The following is a 21,943-nucleotide window of genomic DNA, read 5'->3' as shown; positions in this document are numbered from 1 at the left end:
AAAAATTGAAATCTGCTCATTTAGTGGCATCTCAACCCTGTCAATGAAGAAGCAAGTTAGGTGTTGGTTTACAAATACAACTTAAGGAATAAACAGAGAAGGAAAGAAGGAAGAAAAAGGGGTAACAAAATATATAATTATATAGATTCATATTGGTAGGATTTGGCAACACAAACATTGAAAACATAAAAAAAGCATGGGGTTTAAAATAAGGGTCTAGAACAATATATACCTGTGTGTTCATATTTGTGTCTTAGAAGGGAACTGCTCTTCTGGAATGTTTTGTCGCACAAGTCACACGCGTACATACCACTTTCGGTCTTCTTAATCTTCTTCCGCGACAGACAGGAGTCGGGGTCTGTCATGTCGTCCAGCCCTGACAAGTAATCGGGTGTACCGTCGAGCAGGTCCCCCTTAGAAAACACAAACAAAAGAAGAGAAAACAACAAAAATTATGAGGAACGTGGCGCCTAATAAAGGGTCGCTGCTTATTTTTCAAAGTTCTCATACTGTGGTCATTTGTAGGTGCAAAATTCTATGTGGCGGGGTCACTTTCTGCCTTTCAATTTTACCCCTTGTCTCTTTAAGGCCCCCCCTCCCCAAAGGCCCAGTCTGCTCTGATTGGTCAACATTGTCCGAGTGCAAGATAGCTGTCCTTCATTCGTTTCAGGTGTTCAAAACTAGCATCTTGGCGGGATTTAAGAAAATGTGTTTCACAGTGATGTCACCAAGTCCAGGAAGACGAGGCTGAACTGCAAATGATCCATTTCGGAGTATCTTTAGCCAGAGAGACATCTCTGTTTAGTGAGCACTCTGGTTTTTGTAACTCTGCAGACGTCTTATTTGCACAAAAAGCTGTATAAGACATTGAAGGAGATAAATAAACCTAAAAATCTAAATAAGGTATCTTTAAAAGTAAGAGAAGATAAGTAGCAGCAAGCAGCTGTAGCAATTTTAGCTTAAGCTGCAAGACTGCATCATTCTGGAAGCAATTTCTTTTGGTAAATGGACAAATTCTCACTTTTGAAAGGTATCTAATCTCAACACATGACAGTACAAAGCAATTGCTAACAAGAAGACGTTTATGCTAAGGCGCTAACTGCTAAACATTTATGCGCTGCTAATTTGAGAGGACTCCAAAAAAGGTGAAACACCTGAGAACACTTCAAAGTCTTCATAAAAAAAAAAAAAGCCAAAACATTTCAGGAGTAAAAAACTAAGCAATATGCTGCTGACTGCAGTTAAAAAGCTCTTCTGTTTCACCAGTTATAAAGCTATAAACTCAACACAATGCTACACGCTCCCATGTCTTTTTGATTACCAGCACGCACCAGCGTTTATTTCTTATAAAACTTTTCAGGAATAATATCTCCCATCTATAACTGACAGCCTCCTCATTATAAAATGCAGCCAGTGTGGGCTAATTTTGCACCCGAAGTCGTGTTAATTCTCCACATTCCCTTAAAAATTCTCTTTTATGATGAAGATTAGTCTTAAATATGAATTGATGGAGAACAATATTACAACATTAGAGGAGACGCAGTGAACCATTCTTGAAATTGCAAACTCATATAATGATTATAATCAGAAGGTGCACCTTAATCGCCAATATTGAGCCACTAAAGCCTGCTTTAATGAATATGTGTGTGATAATGTGAGGACAGCGCTGCACTGTGTTTTAAGAACGGACCACTATCACTCCGCAATCAATTTGAACTAAACGCCTGTAGCTGTATTTTTAAAATCTAATTTAATAACTTAGAATAGGAAACATTATTAATACTTTTTTTCATCAAAATGGTTCCCTCTATGTTAAACAGCCTTCAGCATTCACTGGTAATGAACATGGAGACTGTGCATTATTAATCCACATGTACTGGAGAAGCTCATTTTGGCTCTGGCTCTCTTTAAAATGCAGCAAAGTTGCGATGGGAAATTTCAGAGAAGTGCACAGCTCCGGGGCTCACCTTTGTCATTTTTACAAAGGCCTTTCACCCATATTTAATAACAAAATATCTGAGCCCAGGCCAACTCTGGAGGAGGAGTCGGGAACATTAATGTGTTCCGCACACATCAGTAGCCAAACTTTACGGTGGAGAGCGGCAACAATTAGAGCCTGTCTTAGATTAAATTTTAGGGCTTGTTATTTATTTGAACCCGACGCTCTTTGATATTCTGAGGGTAGAATTAAAACACTCATTCAGTCAAGACTCTCGATCCTTGTAAACAGCTGAACCTCTTTCCTCCCTGACACTACAAACGACGCCTCGTTTTTTTTTTCCACCTCAGGGTGGTGTCCCAGCTGTTTATCTCCATTGCCTTTGCCAGTTCAGTCTACCTCAGGTGAGCCATTCCCTCCCCTGACTCTTTTAATTAGCACAGAAATGAGTTCAGATCATTTCAGAGAATCTAAGCGAGCCTGGGGCTTTCGCGAAATCACAGGTGGCATATTTACCTGGAAACCTGGTTTCCGCTGGTACTTTCTCCTCTGCTGCATCTCGGCAAAGGTAGCTGCCCCTGCTGCGTAAGTGTAGGCCATGTGCGGTAGGAAGCCCATTTGATCCATGCCCGGGTAGTGCCTAAGACCTGGTATGCTGGCCTGCATCGGGGGCATGAATGTGGCAGGTGGGAAAGCGCTCTGAGGTGGAAGTGATGTGTACAGGGGTTTGCCGGCAAATGGGTTAATGCCAAAGATGGGGCTAGTGCTTTTTTCAAGGTTTCCATTGTTGGTCGAGCCTGAGAATTCCTTCTTGAGATACGCCAAGTTCAAAGGCTCTTCGAAGTGCTCGCGAGGAGAGGGGATGCTGTTATGGTCAATAGTAATGCTGTTGACTTTAGGTCTGCTTTTGACAGTCAGTGCATGCTTGGGTTCCTTCATGAGCCTCGGCAGAGAGAGGTCGAGCGGCTCGGCCTGCAGGTCTTCTGAAGTCAAGCTGTTTGGAGTGTAGGAGCTGCTGTGAGAGTTTTTGGAAGATGTGGAGGACAGGTTTAGCGGGGAGGGGGTGTTGCTGCGGGAGTGGTCCAACTTTTCACCTGCCGGCTTGGCACTGCCGCTGTACTGGTGGTTCTTCAGATGTCTGAGCGTGTTGTCACAGTTGTTTATGTTGTTGTGGAGCTCTGCGATGGAGGGGGATGTGATGCGGTCAGTAGGTTTGAGAAGAGACACAGGTGACCTAGCTGCCAAAGAGTCTTTTGGTGGAGTGTGGTGGTTATTTGTTCCGACAACCATATCCATGTTGTTCCTGTGCTCTAGCGGTGGGGTTCTGGTAGTGCTGTACTCGTACATCTTTCGCTGCTCGTACCACTCCTTGACAAATTCCTGAGGAAGGCCGACTGCTATGGAAATCTTGAGCAGTTCCTCCGAGTTGGGCTCCTTGTTCATGGCGGAATAGGCCTTCAACAAAGACATTTGGTCCCTGTAAGGGTTAAGGGGCCCAATGAGTCCTTTATCAGACAACATGGAGGAGGGTAAGTGGGTGTTCTTCTCCATGAACATCCCTGGCTTATTGGGCATCAGATTCTCACTGGGCTGCAGCACAGCTTTGATCTCCTCGTTCATTTTGCACAGGTAGCGTTCATGTTGATGCAAAGGTATTGGCCCAGTGAAGGTTTCTTTGCAATACTGACAAGCATAAGGTGTAAACATGTTGTTTTCCTGCACCTTATCATCCATACCTCCTTCAAGCATGTGGTTGGATTTCTCTCGTTTGATATTGCTAATCTGTCTCTTTGAGTCTGTTGTCAAGCTCTGGAGGCAGGCTTTGGCTTCGTTCACTTTTTCTAACGTGTAGTCGATGATGCTTTTGGTGGCGCCATTGTGATTGACGAGCGGAAGACTGACCTGAGCCCCCCCTTGTGATGTCAGCCCCTGTTTCTGCTCCTCCACTTGGTTACCCAGCTCCTTCATGTAGGCCTTGAGCTTGGAGAGCTCCTCTGGCTTGCAGTCCATTTTCTGCCTGCACACAGTATTATCCACGATCTGGAGGACCTTCTGTACCTCGCTCAGGTTGTTCACCAGTGGACCTGGGTAGCCCAGGAGCTGTGCCTCCAGCCCAACCATCCCCAGATGCTGCAAGGGGCTCTGAGCTGTGGAGTTGTGGTGGACCCCCAGTGGGCTGTTCCCTCCCACCCCTCCGTTCATGAATGGACCAGGAGCACCGAATCCGTGAGAAGCCATTATCAGCTTATAGTCGTTGAAGTCGAGTGGCTCCGTCTTGATGTTCAAGTGGTTGTTGTGGTCGACGAGGCCGAGTGGCTTGCCGTTCTCAAGCTTCTGCCGCAGCTGGGTGATGGCGGTGTTGGTGGGTGAGGCAGATGCAGACGTGGGTGAGGAGCCCGGCTTCATGTTGCTGCGCATGCGGCCATTGACGGCAATCAGGCCGATGCACTTCTTGCTGCTTATGTGTGAGCTGTAAGAGCCCGAGTGGGAGAAACGCTTCTTGCAGTTGGGGCACTCGTACGGTTTTTCACCTGAAACAAGAAATATACATGGTGTGAGAAGGCTAAATCAAAAGCGTGTGTGTTTACTGTTCATCCCTTACGGGGGACATAGGACAAGTCAAAATGACTAATTTGCAAATGTTTATTTATGCAGAATAAATCAATTTATTTCAGTCTTTCCACTTTAATTTCGACATGAAATGAACCTCAGCTGTGTTGTTGTATTGCTTTAAAACAAGATAGCTTTGTAAAAAGGCTAGTTGTGTTTGGTTCAAACGCTGCCCCATTTAGTTTTTCTCCTGAACAAAAGGAAATCATTTAAATAAAAACTGAAACTAATAATGCTAATGTGTCCGATTTCAGCAGGGGCAGCACTCACCGCTATGAATCCGGAGGTGCTCCTTCAGATGGTGCTTGTACTTGAAGGCCTTGCCACACTCGGTGCATTTGAATTTGCGATTGCCGGCCGCTTGGTTGAGCAGTTGGTGCTGAAACAGACAGAGAAAGAGAGATTATTAAAAAAAAAAAAACAGAAAGAAAGGAAGAAAGGAAGAAAAAAGAAATAGATGCACAAAGATCATGGAGTTGAGAGTTCACTAAATAATCACAACTGGTCGGCATGACAACAAGCAATGAGCCAAACGGCTCGTGTGGCCAACGAAGCTTCTTGGCTTTCTACTCCCACCTCCGACTACAAGCAGTGGCGGTGATAACACAGAGATTCACATACCTTTTAATTTCCTGGCTTCTCAGCCAAAGGAGGCATGCCTTTAGAATCTGGCAGCCCAGAAAATAGAATAAATGAAAAGAGGCTTTTTTGGAGCCTTCATTAGAAGTGCCAATCTGATCTACTTTTCATTAATTTGGGCCTAATCAGTCTACAATGTATTGAGAATCCTCTGTGAGCTCCTTCACCCCGCATACCTGCATTCACACCACATAAATGACTCTTTTTGTCAGAGCTGTTTCAAGCGTCTTCTACCGTAATTGGGTCTTTTTCCAGAACCTCAAATGTCTCTAATAGTCTTAGGATGCACAACTGAGCATATAGGCTGAGCCTTGATTCGCTGTTCAAAGGTAAACATCAGTTGCAATCCATCAAATTTGCAATTCAAACACGGCTTTCTCTCTGAAAGAAGGAAAAAAAAAAAAAAGAAGAAAAAATCTAAATATAATACGGAGTGACAACAACAGCATTGGGCGTGCGGACCTGGCTCGTTACTTGCAAAACAATTAATTACAAGTAGGAGGTGGGGATGTTAAAGAGTTAGTAAATTAAAAAAAGAAAAGGCTCTGAGCACAGCGCCTCCCTCCTCCCAGCTCAGCCTTGACAAATGCTGGGGTGTGTGCTGACTCTACCCACATTCCTGGGGAGACAGATGGTGGCGCGCAGGACACTGGGAGGACTGGGAGGAATTGTTCAAACAGCCCCAACCTTCAAAGATCAAGTGTGGGGTGGGGGGGGAGCGCGCCGAGGCCCCACCAAGCGCCGGAGAGGGACCCCACCGCTCGTATGTTGCTGAGTTGCATAAACAAACAGCAACAGCTGCTTCGCTGCCTCCGCCCCCTCCACCCCCTCCACCTTCCTCTTACTCACCCCCCCGAGGACCCCTGCCCTGTAAAGTTTAGTCTCACCACCGCTGCTAATAAGACACAATTGCGCTGCACTCTTAATTGTGAATGGCACCAGCAAACTGCTCTCCTTCATGGCTCGTGGGCGGGGACTGGATCGGACTGGGTGTTTGCATATGTATAACCTCTAATTAGTCATATTTCAGCTAATTGGTTAAGAGGAGGAGGAGTATTAATGCTTGTAAACATACAAGACAGAACAGCACGGCACATGTTTACCTATCAGGGCATTATTCTTTATGTTAATCTAACTGCGTCTGAGTCCTCCTCACTTTGTTCCTAATTAACAAGTGTGCATTTAATATAAATACACTTTTCTGTTGTGTTGATTATTCAGCTGACAATTAGCACGAGCGGCGGGGTAAAAAATAAAGAAACGAGCGCCACCTAGAGAAGCAGCCACCACAGAAGAATCACATTAGTAAGACATCTCCTCGATCTCATCTGGGGGATTAACACTTAAGCAATCCGGCTCATTTACAAACCAAGATAACCGGCTTTGTGAGAAGAACCTGCGGCGCCTGAATAGAAGCCTTTGGCCGTTTTGGCTGGACCCTGGAGGGGAGTGGCACCATCATTGTAATATGAGGATTCGGGCAGCTCCCTCCCTTGGCCGGCCCATCTGCTCACGTTTACGCCCAGCTGGTAGATCAGGTGAAAGTGCTGGCTGCTGACATCTGATCAAATCAGCCACAGCCTGAGCCCGTCATCCTCGCTTCAAAGGGCACAAGACAACACCCACGACCTGGGACTGAACACTGCAACGCATCAGGGTATCATCTGCCATCAGTCTAATGGCTGACTACTTCTCTTGATGTTAGGGATGTTAAGGAGAAAATTAGATATATCGAACTGATAGCTTTTATTTGTGCTGCAATGTAGTCATTCTGTCTGATAAGAAAAAAAAAAAAGCCACAGTGTGATCCGGCACAAACAAGACAAAGCAGGCAACTTCCTGGAGAGCTTTCAGGTGATTTGCTTCTGCTTCCCTTTTGTGTTTCTCAGCAGAAAAGTTTGCAATAAACACATAATTTGAACACGCGTCCAAATGACAACCCTTTACGCTTTAAAGATTAACTCAAAAGGCAATCCTTCCAAGCACAAACTCAGACTCCATCAACTTTAAAATTTACTGTTCCAATTTTAGCTTGCAGAGAACTTCTAATTACCCCCAAATGTGCAAAAACTCAACTTAAAGCTGACAAGCGAGTTAAACACCCGTAACTGCCGGATGCAGGACTTTAAGGTGATTCATACTAACTGCCAGCAGCATTACATTTCAGGCATATATGATATAAATCGCAGAAGAAATTCAAGTATACACAGATGTTTATGCAGTGCATGAAATTAGAAGTGGAGGGAGGGGTGGAGTTTGATGGAGTGCCACCACTGCAGGCTGCACCAAGAAGAACATTAAAGGCCAGGAGTGAAGTGAAGTTAAGGAGCTGATAAAAATTTCCAAATTGGAAATTAACACAATCATTCGATCGTGAACACGAGACTGGAAAATCATATCAGAGAGGGCCATCAAAAAACCATTTAGGGCCTCAATTAAAGTTATTACCATTAAAGGATCTGCATCTTCAAAATGCCATGAAAAATTAATAATGATTGCCAATCAGAAAAAATGATCTCTCTTCTCCGAGGGATCAGAGCACATTAGAATCGAAATGAAACAGGGGACAGTGGGAGAAGAAAAAGCAGAAAAGGGAAGGGAAAAAAAAAAAAAGAAAGAAAAGAAAATCCCCCTCACCTGATCCCTCGCAGGCTTGTGTGTGGCCATATGCCGCTCAAGCTGAGTGCGGTAAGCAAACGTGTAGTTGCACAGGGGGCAGGCGAAGTTCTCCTCGTTCTTCTCATGGCGGTACTTGATGTGCTCCTTCAGCGATGTCAAACGCTTGTAGCCCCGGTCGCAGTAGGGGCAGGTCAACAGTTGGGCGAAGGCATCTGGCGTTCCAGGTGGCAGGTCTGTACGGAAGACAGCGGGAGAAGGAGGGGGGAGGAGAAGGAAGGGGAAGGGAAAGCGGGCCAAAAGGTCAGCGAATCAATGGCAGCTAACGGGCGGGCTGCCCAGAGTGGTATGGGAGTTATCTGTGCAATCTGCTCCACATGAGAGCCTCAGTGTCAGGCTGGCATCCGCCACACTGCGACCTCCTCCCAACTCCTCCAACAGCACCCTCCTCATTCTCACTTTCCTTGATATGGTCACAAACACACACACACACACAATAATGTACGTACACAATCATGAACTTGCTGACACACTCTTTACTTGCTCCCTGATGGCTTTAAAGCAGCCCGAGTTTGCTGACACCCCTCCCTCTGACACCATCATCATGTCTGTAGCATGAATCATGAACCCGTTCAAATTCAACCCCCCCCCTCACCCCCGGGGAGCTTCAGAGGTGCGCTATCTGATTTCAAGCCCCTGCCCAGCTGTTGCTTAAGACTGTAGGTAAACACCCAGGCATCCGGCGAATCTGTGGGACCAACAGCTGCCCGGTCGTGTCAGCGGGAAGAGTCACTGCTCTGTCCAGACTCCTTTTCTTTCCTTTTTTTTTTTTTTCGCCCCAACATTTGCTTTGTTAGCTGAGCAAGCTGTTGCTGTATGATTTATGTCACAACACGAGGCCACATGTACTTTCTCAGGTATCAGGGCCTCGATTTGAAGATTTTCAAATGTCAGCTATTGGTTTTTGCTGTTACGGCCTGTCAAAAGTCACGGCCACTCAGGAGAGTTTTTACTGCGCGACCGACATTTGAGTCAGTTTTTAACCATATTTCTGTAGCAGTTCAGCTTTCTTAGTGCAAACAAATGTGTACATTTTGAGATTTTGGTGCGACTATCGGGATTATTTGTTTTCGGAACATTGAAAAAAAAAAAATAGACTCAAGTAAACACGTGCATCGCTTGTTAAGAAATGAGTTGAATTCCATGAAACTTGGATAAAAGTTGGTAGAGAAACCGCTTGACGCTGGCCCTCATGCCGAGGAAGGATGATGCTAAACAACACTAATGCTAATCCATAAAGTACCTTCAATCAACAAATGTTTTTCACTTTGCATCAAGCGCTCTGGTCCCCGATGATCATAATATGATGCTCTGACTTTTTAGAGAGATGTTATTACTGGTCCGAAGCAAGTTAATGCTGGAACTAGAATGACCAGAGTAGAAGAGGTTTTCATTCACCACATTAAACACTAACAGCTAAAAAGCTTGAAATAATAATGGTTTTTAAATTAAATCTTTACAATAATTCACATTTTCTTGCTCTACTGGCAGATATTCAGAGTAATACATATCTAACCCCCCCCCTGTTTTTGCAAGCTGAGTTTTTGCAGTGTTGTGGTTGAGCTGACTCAACAGAGGGGTGTAAACCAGCTCTCATAGGTATCCGCCCTGTGCCGTATTAGTTGAGATTTGGAAAGATGCCACTCGCATCTAATTTTTCTCCTTTTTTTTTTTTTTGCTTTTTCAATGTTCCATCTTCTAGCAAACAAACAGGAAAACAGAAACAATGACCCATCCAGCATTTTGTCGAGGCTAAACTTTTTTAAACTCAAGGATGTGTTCTTCCTTTTTTTTTTTTTTTCTTGTCGTCTCTGACAGAGAACATCCAGCCCCAATCTGATAAATGTGTCACAGAATGTTCTGGTTCTACATCTCACAGATATTTAGAGCTTCATCTCAGAAGATGATGCGGAAAACAGCTTTCAGTTTGCCAAGTTTAATCTGAGTTTTTTTAGTCAACATCTATCTTTAGTGACTTGTCCCCTCCCTGACTCTGACTTTCATCCCCTCCCACAGGCCCCGACAGGCTTCATACCGTTCTCCTCTGGTCCTGTGGCCTCCGGCGTACCCAGGCGGCTCAGCTCCTCCGGAGCTTCTGGGTAGATGATGGCGGTGTCGCCGCGCTGTAGGTACTCGGCAATGCTCACCACGTGGCTGTCGCTGTCGTCCAGCTTCCGCTTGGCAAAAAAGTCCTCCAACTCTGAAGTGCAATCCACGCTCTTGACTGAAGAGAGAGAAGAAGAAGAGAGATGGTGAAGGAGGAGGCCGAGAAGAGAAAGGAGGTGGAGTGAGGGGGGGGGGGATTTAATTCACTTCTTTCCCCAGAGAAATGTCTTACAGGAGGATATTGGGAACATCTTGGTGGAAATGCGATGAGGATAGCCACCCTGAAACATTACAGCAGTGCTTCGGGGAGCATATATCTGAATTACTAGGCTTGCTTGTCACGCCATGTCTGCTAAAACAAGAATTGTAACTTAATCCGGCCAAAAGTCAGAGATAAATGTGCTACTATGAGCTGCTGAGGAGCAATGTGGAGGATAAAACTTCCCTGATCTAATTTACTCATGATAGAAAATCTGGTTTGAAGTTTAGGAGTCTAAAATAAAATAATAAATAAAAAAAAAAGAAGGAGTAACACCCTGCTTTACATTTACATACATGTACACACAGTTCTGGTTTAATCATCAGCAGAGATGTTTCTTTGTATCGACTTTCACATATAAGGTCAATCAAGAGGCTGTGGCTTTTGTTGATTCTGTGGTGAACAGATTACTGGGGCCAAACCACAAGCCCAAGCAGAAAGGAGAAGAAAAGACAGAGGCAGAGACGTGCTCTGCCGTGGCTGAGCAGAACGCGTCTTAAGCCAGCCAAAGTGCTGAGGACACACAATGCGTTTTCTCAAATTATTTCCCCGTCCCTTCTCTTCAGGGAAACTCTTAAGCTGCAGCGTGGAGATAGCTGCCTCCAAAAAAACAAAAGCGGAGCTAAAAGAAATCAGCAGCCTTCATTAGTCAAGGGGATGGCCGACTTTCAAAACCACACACAAACATCCTACGAGCACTGTTTCAAACCTGAAGAGATTCTGGAGGCTGTTTGGCAAACCAAAAACCAAGCGACGTCTCATCAGGCTTCCTCCCCTGTTAATGAGGCTCTTAGAGCGCCAGCCAAGGTGAGGTTAAAAGAGCGATTTGTTCGGCCGTGAGCCAATTTGTGAAAGGTCAAGGTAGTAGATATTTGGATGTCAAAAATGGCACTGAAATGTCATCGCTGCCAATGGATCACTTTTGATAATGGTGATGGGAGAATTTACAGCATTCTCATTAGGTGGTTCTTTGAAGACTGCTAAGCTAATTGAGAGGGTCTGAATGTTGTGCTGATTGACTGATGATTGACCAGCGTGCGGCTCACTGTAATCAGTTTCTGGGCTTACATCTGAAAACCTTAAGGGTGATGAAATGTTATTTATTTTAGGCTGAAAGCACTAAGCTTATTCTATATATGACATTTGGATGGAAAGTCTAAAAGTGCTTCTTTAAGGAGAACTTTTATTCCAGAGAAGGAGGAAATCACCTGGATCAAAGTGTGCTTTGGCAGCGGGGACGTGATCAAACTGCTCATGTCTTTAAACAAAATCACATGTGATCTAGTGGCGGGGAGCTTCCACTGTATTGTTTCCAAAAGTCCTTTAAGCAGTCAAAATGGAAAACATTCAGCCTGCTCGAATTTTCAGCAGAGCAAGAGAGAAAACGCCACGACGAGCAGAGAGTAATCAAAGCTGAAGGGAGGCTTTTGAGGCAGGGCTGCGTGGCGTTCTGTGGGGTGAGTTTGGTTTACCAGAGCAGCGTCCGAGGCCAATAGTCGAGGTGGCCAGGATGATATCATGGAAGGGAGGGGCGTGCGACCACAAATCAGCCACACACTTCTTATGAAAAATGGCAGATAGGATTCGGCTCCACTAGAAGAAACACTTAGCTAACCAAGAGGGCTGAAAGTAGCATGTGAAATCAAAGGCCACGGAAATTAGAATCATTCTAACTGCCTGTAAACACACCTAGATTTGCCCCAGTGGAGACTGAGTCACCAGGAGAAGATTTCCTGTGAATTACAGCTCACAATTTTCAGTGAAGTTTGTTTTGTTTTTGTTTTTTTGTGGTTGCCAACCTAATGTCTGGATCCACCTATGGGAGACAAGTTGCTAAAAGGCTTAATTGTTGCCTCACATCATGGTAACTTAGAGAAGAGAGTGGACATGGGTCCCTCCTTGTCCCTCTCTGCTGTGCTTCAGCTCTGCCTCAGAAATGACTAACTACAACTGAAATCTGGAATTATGACAAAACATTATTTTTATTCAAGCTGCCAAGTTTGACTTCAAGGTTCGGTCAGATCTTGTCCAATCTGAACCCAGAAACCGGATTTTTTTTTTTCTAGTCAAGGTAATTAAGTTGCTATGTTAAAATAATGATTTAATAAAGCAATTTCAACAGTAAAACTCAGCCAAAGATAAATTTGTTGACAGGTTCTAATTCATATCAAAGGGTTGGAGGCCAGAAAAGAAACATCTCAACTCACCTGTACCATTTCCAACTGCCTGCAAAGTGGCATCAGGCCCCAGGGCATCAAAATCATCTTTTATTTCATCTGCACAGAAACAGAGAAGAAGAGGAAGGAGGGAGGGTGAGTAACAATGACAATGAGGCCTTTATGGAGAAGAAAAAGGTATGGAGAAAGCAATAAAGGCACCGCTGTGCATCGCAGCGCACCGCAGCTTTGTTCAGCATGCTTAATGAATGCTATCATCCGGGCCAGACAGTGACTTATTTACCTTTAACATGACAACAAGCGGCGGGGGAGGCAAAGAAAGCTTCAATTGCCAAACACAGCGATTAAATACAACACGGAACACATCCACCTGAGCAATCATGGAGCTCCAGCCAACACGCAAGCTGAGCTTATTACTCTCCGGCTGTGACGCCGCCGCAATCCTCTGCATGCAGGATCACGCTTGTTTTATCATATGTCATTTGGTGGATGCTTTCATCCAAAGCTGCTCTGACTATTGTGAGCGCGCACATTTTTGTGACTCGCCACAAGGCCTGGCAGAAAGACGGTGCCTTGCTCTCGTAACTAAAAAGAATACAAGCCTTGACCACAAATGACGAGTTGTAGCTGCACAAACATTTCTCTGGGGCAGAAATAACCTCATTGGTTGGGGTAGACCTCAAGTGGGCGGAGCCTAGGAATTCATGTTTTTTGGGGAGGAATGAAAAGCAACAAAACGGACAAATGAACTGGAAGGAGGAAGAGAAAAAAAAACCCTCTTTCCGCTCTCTCTAATGGCTGCATGTATCTGAAGGTTACAACCAGGTTTAATCCTCTTGACACGTTTTTGGAATCTGATATCAGCATTTTATTTGCTTCATCCATCCAAGGCTGACCCTCAACAATTCAGCTTCCTGAGGAAAACCCTGAGAAATGTTCAAATAACTTCCCCCTTCAGCACTACAGAGAGTGAGTTTGCACTGCCTAATCAGGGTAATGGCACCCAGCCTGTGCAGACAGGCAGATATTGTCCTGGCACAGGTGAGGCAGCTGTAAATAAACAGTGGATTGACAGGCTCATAAACAAACCCTCTCACAACAAATCTCCCCCCACTCACCCACCCACTCCCACCTCACGGTCAACAGTAGGACACGGACTGGACAATCAGCTTATGAAGCCCCTGGTCTCTCCTCTCAGCCTCATCTGTAAAAATTAAATCAAGGTGCTTCTGAGAACATGTGGCTTTTGTATTAAAGAAAAAGGAACAAAAAAACTGCATTGTGCTCCTCGCACACATCTGCTCTTGCTCTGCTGCTCCTGCAAGGACGCTACAAGTGTTGCATTGTGAAATGCTTTGTTTTTTTTTCCCCCTCTACCAGCTGACAGCAGGATCTGATGTATCTGACTGTCCCCTTGGCTTTCAGACCAGGACCAGCGCCCACATTAGAGAAACCTGGCTGAGATAATCCAGGAAAGGTTGGGGGCGTATTGTTGATAATAAAGTTATCCTGCTTACATTACTCCGCACAAAGGCCAGAAGCGACAAGAATTTTTATTTTCAGTTGAAAAACAATGGGCTCAATAGTTGTGGAATGCTTTCTGAGGTTTGCAATTCAGGGTTTGCTTGAAATTAAAGATTTGGCTTCTGCGGTGAAATGATAAATACCCCTGTCAATGGCTTCAGAGAATAATGACAGACTCCTCTGGAGGGGTAGTTTAACTTCCTCCTTGCCAGGACTTTTTTCCTTTCTCTCTCTTTTTTTTCCTGTACATTTGATTGCACGTCTGCCAAACGGCCTAAAAACCACAGTCGCACTATGGGAAACTAAATGGGTTTCAAACAACATAAATTAAACTATGACAAAACAAAACAGATAAAAAAGACCTCTGCCACAGATTAAAATATACCCACAAGTATCAAATATCAGAATGCACGAAAATCTCGACAGGGTCAAAACTCCCTCGCATTTCTGGGTCCTCGTAGGCACCCGTGTTTGCGTTGAGTAATCAAATTTGACTGCGTGTTTTTGGTCTGACGCAAGGGGGATGACCAGTGGGATTTACTGGCCCTTCACTCTCCCCTATTTACCTTGGAAAACTTTTGTTATCTGTGGTCTGAAGGGAGGGATGGCTGCTTCCAGTAGGAGGTAGGCTAACACCACGTACACCTCTCTGCTGAGGCCTCTGGCACACACATACATGCCAGTCCTGGGCTACATTCAAATAGGACAAAGTGTCATTGTGGTGAGTTGGGTGCTTGGTTGCTCTTTAGTAAGAAAAGGCACTACAGTTGATGCCACAGAGCTTTGTTCGCACAGATTTTGCAGGAAACTGCATTGTTTAATCAAACATTTTCACAATAGATCTATTCATGCCACAAGTGTGAGTCTCTTCTCAATCATGTGAAGCATTTTGGAGGTAAGTGTTCACTAAATGGTGGAAAACTGTGTTTTGTCAGCAGTAAATCCCAGATGACCTGAGGCGGTAAGGTACACACCTCCTTGAAGAGTGATGTTGAGGTCTGAGAGCCGACTCTGGGCTCAGGAGGAGTCCAGACTACCTCAGCCTGACTGTAATTCCACCTATTTTCATAGCGGCTCTGATGCTGTTTATTTTGAAAACATTCCTATTTTTATGGCCAGTCGCCGCAGTCGCTTTAAAGTTCCGCCTTTGTGCATTTCGCCTCATTTATCCTGAATCTGTCATGTTTGAGCAACAGTTTCAGAATAAGAGAAATGAAACAAGACTGTATTTAAGATGCCAGTTTGGATATTTTTAGATTGAAGTTGTCAGCAGAAGATATTCGGTGTTTCTACAGCCAAAGAATACGGTGTTTTCCTCTCAATCTAACTCCTGGCAGGATAGATAAGCACTTATTGGAAATTATTGCCAATTCCTGGATGCAGTAGGCGTTAATATGGCAACTGAAAAACTTGCTGGATGTGCAAAGAAAACAAGAGCCTCTGTTCGATCAGAAACAGAGGCCAAATTTGGCAAAAGATTGCTATGTTTGAGGGAGCAAACATGCTGCTGCAGTCCAGCGAACATGAGGTAAACTGTGCAGGCTGTGAAGTCAGAAATCCTCCCCACGCCCTAGAGAGGAGTTAAAGGAAAAAAAAAAAAGGCAGGTGATTTATTTGAAAATGTCTGTCAGTGATAATGATGTCATGCTTTCTAGCACATCGCGTCCAGCCTCGCTGCGGGATTAGGGAATGTCAAGGACAACACCAGACACAAGACTCCGATTGTGCCCTGGAATCAAAAAGGGCTTTGCGATAAACTTCCCTCTGCTTTCCTTCTTACTTTTTAAAAGTACATGCAGTAAATATGTCCCAAGGAGCCTTCTGCATGTACATCACACTTCTACTGCACATGGAGACATTCGTCCGGAGTGTTTTGGTGGCTGCACAAACTTCTAAACACCTAAAATCTGCTACATTCACTTTGTCTTCCAAGACCTGTGTAGCAACTCTTGATAGGGGAGTGACGACCAAATCATGTAGGAAGGAGGGAGGGTGTTAACTTATCTCAGGCCCAAGTTATGTGCTGAGGTATCACTGTAGACACTAAGGCACCGCGGAGGGAAAAAAGAAAAAAAAAAGAAAAAAGAAAGCAGGCTGAGAAACACAGCACCCGCAAGATTGGGAAAGAGCCTCCCAAACGCTCTAATGAACTTGACTTGCTCTCCGAAATATGTCAGACACTTTATCACACAAGAAGCATATTATCTGGAAATTGCAACATAGTTGAATTACAGACATTATGGCACCGCAGGTCTTTATCAAATAAACAATTACCGTATGCAATGACAGCTTGTTTATCCTTTATCTTGATTTATTTACCAAACTGTCTCCTCTTTCTTCCACCCCTTAAGGAGCCAATATGAAGTGTTATTTAGGAGAAGTGAATGTTGATACCCACTTTTTTTTTTTCATCCCTAATAAATGTGCAATTTTCCCCCATATTAAAATTTAAGATTGCTGAATGTCCCCCCTCCCACCCTCCGTTTTTTTCAGCAGCATGCGCAGCCAGTTCATTAGCAGAAATGAATAGCAAAGCCCAGCTCATTTAAATGGGCTGTCTTACATGACTTCTCACCATACTCTGTTCCTGTCACATGCTTCCAAGAATCATTGACTCTTATTATACATGTAAATGGCTATCATAAAAATAAAAATTTCATTTAAGATTGTTAATGACTTCTTTGCAGCAGTCTGGCTTCCTTTAATGATTATACCCTGCCCCCTAATTAAAAGTATTTATCTTTCAAGCATCCGTGACTGGTGCCCCTGCAGTGGGGGGTTGCTCCACAAAAGACAATCAGTCAAGTTTTTGGAAGGTATCACCTGCCTGGGACCAAGCATGCGACCTCTCACATCCTGTAGAGCGTTCACCCCTCTCCTGCTTGTCATTCTCTGCAGCTCAAAGCCTTGTTTTCTTTCCTGCTTCGACATTACAGTAAATATTTCTTTTGCTGCTTGGCTCCGAGCCCCACTTTTCTCTAAGCATGAACCAAATGGTCTCCCTCGCTCGCACAGAAAACTGTTTATCACGTCTTTCTGCTGAGGGAGCATCATCGGGGCTTCTTCCGTCAGACCTGGCTCAAGCATTGTTTGCAAAATGCTTTGTGGCATTTGTTTGAGTCTACACCAGCACCAGATGGGTGGGGTTTAGGGTATAAGATGGCGCCACGAGTGGCAGGATGTGCACACAAAGTATCGGAGAGCGAGATTACTGGTTTTTGCGACATGCAGCTCACCTGAACCCCACACATCTGGTGAGGAAGGAAAAAAAAAAAATAGAGCTAGAACTGCTTTTATACATTTCTTGAGCCAGATTTTAGACTTCGACAAATTTGGTTATTTTAAAAACAAAACCTACACTGACCAAAGGACAAGGTACATTTAAGACTGAATTTGCCACTTCAACTTCTAGAAGAGTATGATATGAGTCACTCACCAGTACCATCCACTGAGGCACTCAGCATGTCATTGTCAGGCCAGATGTGCTCCACGCCGCTGTCCCGCATCTCGTCGTCCTCCTCCTCCTTGGTCAGCAGGCCGTGGCTCTCAGCCCGCGGCGAGGCCTCCGGGTTGGTGAGGCTGGCCGGGCTACCCGTGCCGTTGATCAGGGGGTCCTCCTCAGACACGGGAAGCTTGTCCTCCTCCTCCGTCTCTGAGCCCGTCTCCACCACATTCTCGTAGTTGAGAGCTACAGCAGAAAAGAGAGACAAAGGAAGAACAAGGCCGGTCAGTGCTTTGGAACTTAACTCATTAAATTTGGATTTTGACCGATTTTGGAAACTGTGGTGTATAACCAGATTAAAAAGATAACTCCACATCACTGCTCGCAACAAGGCGTAGGCTCCCCGTTTTTTTCTTTTCTTTTTCTTTTTTTTTTTTTGTAGGTTACACCCCAATTACAGCATCTGCGACTGGAATTTGTGACTGAACCACAGCGGTGGGCAGACAGCTGTCGAGGAGATGCAAGCCAAAATAGCTACTAATTTTCAGTCCTGCTTACATGCCTCAGATGCCAACAGGCTGCACCTTTCAGGATCGTTCTGCTCCGAAGCATACCGGTCAGGTTTGAGATGCTCCACATAACACGTACAATATCATAAATGTTGTTGCTATGCATACAAAAGGCTTAACCTATACTCATTTAGATTTTTAGCAGCGTGTACCCCTCGGATGTCTTTACATTTGCATTGCCAGTGAAGCGCGAACGCCAATATAAATGTTCCTAAACTCATCACAATACACAGACATGACAGACCCTTTAGGCCCACTGGGTGCACAAATTCAGGGAGATACTCACAACACACACACACACACACACACATATTCAAAGCTCCAGAGCAGCATCAGCAGGGCTCGCCCTCTCCCACAACACCCAGGTCCCAGACATATGCCTGCTTTTCTTAAAATAGACGGCCTGTAAATAAGAGGCTGTGAACTCAATCAAAGGTGGCTCTCGTGCAAATTAGTCACCGCCATCGGCTGGTTCTCGGTGAGTACGCGCCACAGCGTAAATCATTGCAGAAGCGGACGTCAGAAGACTTATTGGAGCGGTGCAGATGGAGTGCTAGGCGAGCCAGAAGCATGGCATCACATGGGGACACACCTCATTGGCAGCTTATTCAAGAATGTTCTGTGGCGAGAGCCAATCATGGGAGGGCCCCAGAGTTTGAGCCACCACAGTGAAGAGGTGGAGGCTCTTTTTTCTTCTTAGTATTATTTAATGTGCTTTAGCTGAAATTGTGTTTCTGGGAAGTAAAGAAAGAGCTGAAGTCCTTGCTGAAAATCAGTAGATTCATATCTCAGCTATTTGGAGTTTAACATTTGTATATAAATAGTGGGAAACATGCAGAAAGCTGCGTGACCCCGTGAGGAACCAACAGGCTTAATTAAAGCGGCTTTTATGCCAAAGTAACAGCTACTGAGGCCTGAAAGTGTCTGTGCCTCTTGAACCCTCCCAGAATCAAGAGTGCCAACCAGATGAAGTCCATGCATGACATTTCTGAAAACATTATACATATCAAAAGATAAGCCTCCCCACATCTCCTCCTGACACGTCTCTGTGCGATTGACTGGTCTGCACTTGCCTTCAGCGAACAACTGCACAACAGGTGCAAATTAAAATGAAAACAGGGCTTTCAAAAGTGGGAGGAGAGGAGGGGGGACGAGGGTGGCAGGCAGGCAGGAGAGGAGGGGAAGGAGGAGGAGGAGGGTGGGAGTGTGGTGACCTGCTTCGAATACCAATCGGCGGAGGAAACAAAACCTTTTCAAGAGGTGTGATCACAAGGGTTTAGGCAAGTCCAGACTCAGTAATTCTACTTATGGATGACAAAAAAGGCAACCAAGGCTATGACCAGGAGTAGAAAGAGACGTTAGGAATTCCTGGGTGGTCCATGTCTACCTTGGTACAAGTGATATTGGCTCTTTATTGGAAAAGTTTTGTATATATACAAAACTCTACTTGCTTAACTGAACTCAGCTGAATATCTATTCAACGGAATGACGCAAAGGTTCCTCAAAACAAATTGGAAAAAAAAAATACCTCTCTGTCCCATCACTCCAAAGATTTTGAACTTTTCTCACCAATGTCCCATCAGCTCTGTGTCCCCCAGCTTCTAGGGGAAAAGGGGGGTGGTGGTGGGGGGCAGCAGCTCAGCGCTCGTAGAACAAAAGGCCAAGAGGCTTGGGAAGCTATCAACCCATCCCTGTGAACCTGATCCCTGGATGCAGATTCAATGACGGTGGAGCAGGGGCCGGCTGAATGAAATTATCTAAGGCTGGACAGGTTTTAAAGGGCCTATTCTTCCCCAATAAAAGGAGCGAGGGAGCTTCTCTTTGTTGAGCAACACATCCACGGCGGCAAAGCACACCGTTCTGACTTCCCACATAGGGAATGAGGGAGCGCAGCATCGCAGATCTTTTTACACAACTAACTGTTCTGGACACGACTGAGAATCTACGACTTCAAAGTAGATCCTGCTGAAGAAAATCGGAGCTTTCGTGTAACTTATTGTCACCGTTTTTCCAGCATTTCAGGTCCCCCGCTGTTTTTCCTAATCTCTCGTGGAGCCTTTGCCTCCAGTTTCCGCAGAAAACTTAAGCATGGGGGCGTTGAACTGTCTGCGAACGCCACAGCAGATGCAATCTTCTCCGAACGTCAGCTGTCAACGTATACCTCCAAGAAGGCAAAATGACAGTGGGGTGCTCGTCAAGTCAAACGCGTAGTATTAACGGCGAGAAAGCTGCCATTGTTTAGGTGCCAATGCTGACAAGAGCCTCTCCTTCTGCGTGCATGAAGCATCTATTGGTATTGTGTCATGCAACAAAGTAATTCTAACCTACTAATATTTCGCAGGCAGCTATTTCATCCCCCTCCGAACCTCAATCTTAATCAGCCTTTTGTGCTGCTGAGGAGAGAAAAAAAAAAAGACAAAGAGGAGATAATGTTTACTCCTCAAATGCCTCTTCTATCCTTTTCTTACCTTAAGTGTCATCCTTGACAAAAGCAATTATGGATGACGTTTTGTAAACTGTTGCTACCTGTTTGAGATTGCTTTCTTCTCTCTGACTTGGTTTTTTCAGATAATTAAAATGACACATGTAACAGCGCAATTCTTGTTTAATATCGGGTTTTAAACTATCTGACATAACCCTTTCACATGCCTGGCATTATTCTGTCACTCACACACATAAAAAGAACAGAGCAAAGACTAATATTGTATATTGATTAGGATGGCTGGAAGCATCAGCAGTGACAGACTGAGAGAATCAGAGAGTCTGGGGGGAGGGGAGGGGGGGACTTATTAAAGTCTCTTGTTTTTTTTTGCTTTTTTTTTTATAAAGATAAAGAAGAAGAAAAACAATGGTGCAGGCAATACTTCAGATGTGACAGTTGTGTTTTAAAGATACAGAAAAGCAAGTGTCATTAATCTAGTGCTGGGAAACAAACCCCGAAACTCAAATGCCGGTTTTTACAAAGTGTCAGGTTTGACAGCGAACAAATAGGGAATAGCAATCAAAAATGCTTTTAATGCTGGAGTTATAATCAACTCCTGCAAAGCCAACAGATTACTCATCTCGGGTGCGCCTTTGACCACAGTTGTTGGACTACATGCTGCATTCAAAGACAATCAAAGTCAGTCAGAGGAATACACAGACAGCACCCTTTGCCTTTTAATGCTAACCCTGTGTGTATGTATGGTATGTCCACATGAAATGTGAAATATACGGTGAAAGTTCACTGTCAAGAAAACCCGCATCAATTCCAAAGCAAAGATTTGCAAGAAAACGGCAATAAATGTCAGCGGACGATTTATTTACGTTCGTATTAAATCAATGCGACTGGAAATTTGAGAGACAAGGAAATTCGCTGCGTGTTTCACACAAAAAAAAAAAAAAATCCCACCCTCTATACTGTTAAACTCAAGTTCAGAGGTGTAACACCTGCAGGCTGCCAGGGAAAATAATTCCACAATGCTAACAGGTATAATCACATTTATTTAACAATCCCCAAGCAGTCGTCCAGCACCCACAGGAGGCTCCAATAACAGCCCTTCCTGCTCCACTCTCAGAGCCAGAAAGAAAAAGAGCTGTAACTGCTCGGCGGGCCAACGGTGGAGGTGATCGCTGCGGGGAGAATGACTAACACCCACGTTGGCGCTCTCACGCTAACCCCGGCTGACTTTTTAGTCAAGTGTCGAGGCTTAGCTCCAGGTGACACGCTCGGCCTCCTACGCCGATAATGAGCCAGGACATTCTCCCTATTGGACGATAACTGCTCGCGCTCGCTCCCTGTCTCATGAATGTGAGCCAAGCGGATCACCTGGATGGCTGCGAGGGAGATGGGGATGCAGGAGCGCTCTGTTAGCCGGGGCCAGTGTGTTTGTGTGTGTGTGGGAGGGCATTAAGGTGGAAGCGAGGTCGCTGCCTTGTGGCTATGGCCAGAGGTAGCGGATTCTCATGATGACCTTTTGTCTGCCATTGTTCCTGTCTGCAACAGTTTAAGCACTTCCTCGG

The 21,943-nt window shown here is 44.8% G+C and overlaps 1 protein-coding gene across 2 annotated transcripts in view; it reads right to left on the bottom strand.

The window, feature by feature from the left end:
* LOC140303931 (zinc finger E-box-binding homeobox 2-like) overlaps window positions 1-21,943 on the bottom strand; it is an 81,361-nt gene that overhangs the window by 3,638 nt on the left and 55,780 nt on the right. Inside the window, exons 3-9 of one of the 2 annotated variants that reach the window (XM_072382956.1) lie at window positions 17,367-17,618; window positions 12,437-12,505; window positions 9,900-10,088; window positions 7,826-8,040; window positions 4,820-4,928; window positions 2,456-4,470; window positions 233-413 (exon numbers count right to left, since the gene is read on the bottom strand). In XM_072382956.1, the coding sequence (XP_072239057.1) occupies window positions 233-413; window positions 2,456-4,470; window positions 4,820-4,928; window positions 7,826-8,040; window positions 9,900-10,088; window positions 12,437-12,505; window positions 17,367-17,618 (3,030 nt within the window). The remainder of the gene's footprint in view (window positions 1-232; window positions 414-2,455; window positions 4,471-4,819; window positions 4,929-7,825; window positions 8,041-9,899; window positions 10,089-12,436; window positions 12,506-17,366; window positions 17,619-21,943) is intronic. The other variant, XM_072383030.1, reaches the window with a different exon arrangement.

This window comes from Leuresthes tenuis, unplaced genomic scaffold (assembly GCF_036924035.1).
Source record: "Leuresthes tenuis unplaced genomic scaffold, fLeuTen1.0.hap1 SCAF_1, whole genome shotgun sequence".
Classification (NCBI taxonomy): Eukaryota; Metazoa; Chordata; class Actinopteri; order Atheriniformes; family Atherinopsidae; genus Leuresthes; species Leuresthes tenuis.
This window is presented reverse-complemented; position numbering and strand designations above follow the sequence as displayed.